We start from the raw sequence: 5,728 nt of genomic DNA on the forward strand, positions 1-5,728 counted from the left end.
AGGCATTTCCAAGTTAAGAGGCGGATCTACAGCAAGAAGAAGAAATCTAGGGTTAGGGTTTTCTTGTGCTAACTTGTAAGCTTTTAGCTTGTATTTTGTTCCCTTTCCCTTTCTTCTTGTAGTGTGAACTTGTAGGGATTCTCCGCCTTTGGTAGTTACAATAAAGGAGTGTTTTCATAGTGGAGGGTGCGTGAGTGTGTGGATCCTTGGATTAGTCACCTCTTCTTGAGGTGGATACCAAGTAAATCCTTAGTGTTAGCGTTGTATGTATTGTTTCTTGTATTTTTCGCTGCATATCTTTGAAGAAACAAGCAACGACGAGCACGACGAGTGAACCGATCTATTCACCCCCTCTAGCTACATAATCGGTCCCAACATAATTGTCCTTTTAAATCATCATTCTCTTTTTCTAATTTTTCCAAATCTTTAGTAAGAAATTTAACAAACTGAAAGGACTACTTGGGGGATAGAACACGTACCTCACTTACCTTAAGTTCTGATGCTCCCCCTTCATCATTGCTTTCTTCTGATGATCCTCCCCCTTCATCTATGCTTATCTCTCAGCTGGTCTCATCTTCTTCTTGATGGATTGTCGTTAGCGCTAGTCCGGCGTATGCTTCGATTTCAGATTTGGAGGATGACAACTCGTCTCACGTGGCTTTGAGATTATGTTTGGGTCAAGCTGGCTTCTTATTCTTTTCATTGTCTTTGTTCTTCAGTTTCAGGCAATCATCTTTGATGTGCCCTTCTTCGTTGCAATTATAGCATCGAACGGTCCTTATATTTCGAAGATGTTTTCTCGTCTGTAATTTAAATTTATTATATTTAATAAATTTATTGAACTTTCTTATTATAAGAGTCACTTCGACTTCATTGATGGATGCTTTGGAGTCTTGATCTTCCGTCTTTGTTTTTAGGGCAACATTGAGATTTGTATTTTCTATTTCTTTAGGATATGCAATTTGAGATTCGTGAAGTTCAAAAGTGAAAAACAAATTCTCTAACGTACTTACCTCAAGATCCTTAGAGATGTAGTATGCATCTACTAAGGACGCTCATTCTGAAGTTCTCGGGAAGACGTTGAGCTCATATCGGATTGGATCTCGATTTGTTACTGATTCTCCGAGATTGTTTAACTGAGTAATCAATTCTTTGATTCGTGCTTGGAGTTGCGCTACCTTTTCTCCATTGTTCATCCTCAGGTTTGTTAGCTGGGTTCGGAGAATGTCTCGTCTTGCTAACTTTGCTTCCGAGGTGTCTTCGTGAAGTTCTAGAAACTTCTCCCAGAGATCTTTGGCAGAGTCGTAGCTATCGATTCGATTTGCCTCCTGGGGCGGAAGGACACTGAGCAAATGGAACTCTGCTTTACCTTTCGCCACGAAGTCCAATTGCTCCTTCTTCGTCCATTGATATTCTTCTTTCTTGGCTCCGTGCTGATCTGTAGGTGCTACAAAATTATATTTCATTATTAACAGAATTTTGAAATCTATTTTGAAGAATATCTCCATTCGGCGTTTCTATTGTGGGAAGTCTCTGTCGAATTTTGGGGGGTGCATGCTTGCACCAGCCATCGTCTTGATCTTGATACTTTAGTCGGCGATTAGTCCTTCTAAGGCAGTTGAGCTCTAATACCACTTGTTAGCACAGCGGGGCCGACAAGAGAGGGTCGAATGGCCTAAAATACTAAAATACCCTTCTCGTTCATTCAACTCTATTTAAAATGCAACAATAATAATAAAATAAAAGTGACAAAAAAAATAAGGAAGAGACTCAGGATTTACTTGGTTATAACCTAGGTGGTTGTTAATCTAAGGCAGTTGTAAAGCTTACTAAGAATATCCTTCTCTGAAGATGGAGAAGCCTTTTACATACAATGAAAACTCAAACAGTTGCTAGAAAGTTAATACAAGAGTTGATATCCTATTTCCTAGCTCCAGGAGTCTTTTTATAGCTCTTAGAAATCCTATCCGTAGCTTGAGGGCATCTCCAAGGGGAATGGAGGGAGTCTCCAGCGAGGCAGCAGCGGATAACGGTTTATCCACTACCAACAGCTACTTTGGCTAAGTCGAGGGCGCCTTCCATAGGCATGGAAGGTGCCTCCCTTGCTTATGGAGGGTGTCTTCCATGCCCATGGAAGGCGCCCTCCGCTTGAAGGAAGCACGCCTTTTATTCCTTTAGAAGGCACCTTCAGTAGATTCTCCAGCCTTCATATGGTCTTAAGCCGTTCCGATCGTTTGGGTGATTGAGGCCTACCGAAATAGGGCTCATCACCCGAACCCAATTTTTGACCTTCTCCTCGAGTAGGCTTCCGCTCTGGCTTCTTATCCCTTATACGTCGTGTATGTTCTTCTCTTCCACCGGTGTACTATTTCACAGTACTTTGTCCCTCAGATGCACCAAGCCCGTTGGCTCTCATCCCGTGGCATGCTTCTCGCTAACTGCGTCTTCCGCTCGACTTCCTGTGCTCCTAAGCTCCTGCACACTTAGACACAGGAATCAAACCAAAACAGGACCTAACCTAACTTGGTTGATCACATTAAAACAACCATGGAGTTCAACATCCGCAACCAATGGGAGAACTTGCCCATGCCTCAAAAAGTGCTCACGTCGCCCACCAGGGCATTATATAAAGGAGGTCTGTACACCGGCGCAGGTACGTGTAATTCACTTTTTGCGCTTGTGATACTGTTGTTCCACCTTATTCTTCGTGTCGGTGACTGACTTGAGCGTTAGAGAGCCAACACCGGGACCCTTTCCCTGGCTTGACACTGACGTTTCTTGTGCTTGCATATGGAGCATGATCTACATCCAGTCAACGCAGTAGCCACATCCTCAGCTTTTCATTTCTATGATTTTTGGACAGAATCAAATATACAATTTAATGAATGAATAAAGTAGCTGGTGAAAAGATTTTTTAGCTAATCTATCTAAAATTTAAGATAAAAATTTTAAATAGTATAACTGATATGGATATTTTAACAAACACTAAAGGAGTGAAATCAAATTTCTTCGGGACATCTCATATAACTCTATTGGAGTTCAATCAAAGTCTCACATTGGAAAGATTTGATAAAGATCATGAGTTTAAAAGGATGTAGGATATCTCTATTGACATGAGACCTTTTGGGTAGAGCCTAAGAACAAAGCTATGATGACCTATGTCTAAAGTGGACTCGAAATTAACTACAGAAAATGAAAGGAAGAACAAACTGATCGCACTGAATTAATATTATTATTCTGTCATCTTCTTCGTTCATCTTGCATGCACCATTGCTAGCTCATAGTAAATGATGTGATTGAAAATTGAAGTGATCTATGATTGAAGACAATATAGCTAGGCCTGGTGGTTTTAAAGCATTGCATGATCTTCATCACTTGGATCCCACAATTGTAGGAGTGATGGGAAACATGGTGAATTTCACCCTGCCCTACTTCTTGTTGCATGGCGTCTGTCAAGGGGGATCCCACTCCCAAGCCTGGTAAAAGCTTCAGCACACTTGATCTTGTTTGTCCCTAGAAGAACTAACTCAATTACATGTTAATATAAGAAAGGAGAGGAGATCGATCGAATTATGAGCATTTTCATAAATATTGTGATGGAAACAGGATGCATGCATGATGGTTTGGTATGGAGGAAGAGGACGATCGACGAGGGAAAAGCAAATGGAGAACAAAAAGGATCGTCTCAGCTAGCTAAAAGCTTTAATTGTCTTCTTCCATGGCGTCACCATTAGCTTGTTCGAATATTGCAATGCCATTTGTACAATTCTGAAAGCTCTCTGAGAACACTAACAATTGATCCATCTTCGATCGCCGGTGCACTGCTAAACCTCGACCCTCCAGACGATGGCGTCACTTGCGCGTTGGCGTTTTTGATCCGATGCCGGCAGCTTAGCGCGGTTGCTTGCTCTGCCCCGTTCGCAATGGGGTAGCTCGCGGGTTTCGCTGATGGAGCGGCGTCTTATGTCCGCCGGAGGAATGAAGCAGTCGGCCGATAGGCCGGCGACGTTGAAGGCCACCTCCTCGATGGTCCACGCCTCTTCCATCCGGGTTTTGGTGTGGCTCATCGCCATCTCGCCGAACCTGAAGAGAGTGACCACCGATCGGCCGGAATGGGCGATCATTACGCCTTCCACAGGACGGTAGTCGTCGAGGAAGGAGTCGATGGTGGTCTCCCAGTAGATGGAGTCGCCGGCGGCGTTGGATTGGATGCGCGTCAGGTGGGAATCTTCGATGCGGATCAGGAGTCCTGTTCGCTGGCTGAAGTAGCCGAAGAGGACGTGGCGGATGATCTCGGCGGGACCGTCGCTACGGGCATTTAGAGTCTGTGGATCCGCGCAGAGCTTCAGCACGAAGAGATCTTCCCCGTTGATAGTTCTCTCGCCGATGCAACGTGCGCCGGCGAACATGCTCGCAGTGGTCAGAGGATCGAGACCCTGGATGGAGCGCCGGAGGGGTCGGACGGGGCCCTTGGCGGCGTGGGTACCGAGCCAAGGGGTGTGCCGCCAGACGAGCTCGCCGTTCGAGCCGCCGCGGACCTTGCTTCCGCCAACGGCGAGCTCGACGTACCACATTTCGGGGGCCATCTGCCAGAGGATGAAACTGCCGGACTCTGCCGCACGAGCAAAGCCGCCGCTGTTCTTGACCACCTTGGTGACTGTTTCGAACTCCGTCGCCGCCATGCGCACCTTGCCCATGGCGTAAGCGTTCCTGATGGTGCTCTGCAACTTGACGCCGCCGGACGCGGCAGTGTACTGCTGCAGGATGTACTGCGCCGATGATGTTTCCTGAGAGAAATGAAACAATAAATGAGAGTAGTTATTGCAAAAACGCCATCTTTGAGGGAACCAACACGTCGATTGCGGCTTTTGCCCAAAAATGGAGGAACAGAGCAACCCGACCGGTGAAATTAACGGCATGGGAGAGAGGTCGAGGACGAGACTCACAACGGGAGTGTCCTTGATGCTTAGCTGCGGGAGTACTGAGTCGCCGGCGTTAACATAAACAGGGGCGAGTGGCGCCGCCATCACTCCGAGAAGTAGGCGAAGGTCGGAGCGGCGGAACGACGTGGCAGCGGCCGAGGACATAGCAGAAGGCGGCCGGCCGAGCTGGCCCCAGACCCAGCGGCCCCACCCTTCCCTCCTCGAGCCTCCGGTATCCTCCGGCTCGTCGCTTTGAGGACCCTCGGCGAGAGGCGCCAAGACCTTCCTCTCGGGACGAAAGCTCTCGGATCGCGCGATCAGCTGCAACTCCGGCAACTGCTGCTCCATAAGTTGCTGCCGGCCGCGTCCCTTCCACCTCCGAGGGAGGAGTCGCAGAGTGGCTGACGTAGGGCACTGGCTCCTCGCCGACGGACTCTTCGGGCGTGTCCTCGCCGGAGATAGGCCACGAACCACCTCCTCCAGCGCCGATAAGAATCCTTGTTTCTTCTCCATTGTCGACGGCGTTGGTCTTCGTCCCCTGATCACCGAAGCTTTTAACGAGTTACGGATGCATCGTCGCAAGACGAATAAAAATCCAAAATACAGTCGTTGAGGATGTAACAGTAATTACGAAAATTTTGAAGTTTGGACTGAAAACTCCAACGCTCGAGATAAAAATTAATCCAACAACGTCACCTTCTTCTTATTTTCTTCGATTCCTCCTATTTTTTTTTTTCCCCTCATTTTGTATCTTATTGCTTTGAATTCTTTGAAATTACAATTCCATCCTGTACAATTCTAAATCT

General features: G+C 46.7%; 1 protein-coding gene across 1 annotated transcript; it reads right to left on the bottom strand.

The window, feature by feature from the left end:
* Window positions 1-3,597: 3,597 nt before the first annotated feature.
* On the bottom strand, window positions 3,598-5,456 carry LOC122054220. The gene is made up of 2 exons (XM_042616034.1): window positions 4,947-5,456; window positions 3,598-4,787 (listed from the first exon to the last, which is right to left on the bottom strand). Exons 1-2 carry the CDS (start codon window positions 5,433-5,435, stop codon window positions 3,825-3,827), a joined length of 1,452 nt encoding a protein of 483 aa, XP_042471968.1. The 5' UTR covers window positions 5,436-5,456; the 3' UTR covers window positions 3,598-3,824.
* Window positions 5,457-5,728: the final 272 nt, after the last annotated feature.

The sequence above is a fragment of the Zingiber officinale genome, chromosome 3A (genome assembly GCF_018446385.1).
Source record: "Zingiber officinale cultivar Zhangliang chromosome 3A, Zo_v1.1, whole genome shotgun sequence".
Lineage (NCBI taxonomy): Eukaryota > Viridiplantae > Streptophyta > Magnoliopsida > Zingiberales > Zingiberaceae > Zingiber > Zingiber officinale.

Coding starts and splice junctions, on each gene's coding strand:
- LOC122054220 (XM_042616034.1), bottom strand. CDS start 5,435: ATGGAGAAGAAACAAGGATTCTTATCGGCGCTGGAGGAGGTGGTTCGT. Junction 4,788..4,946: donor GCATCAAGGACACTCCCGTT/GTGAGTCTCGTC, acceptor CATTTCTCTCAG/GAAACATCATCGGCGCAGTA.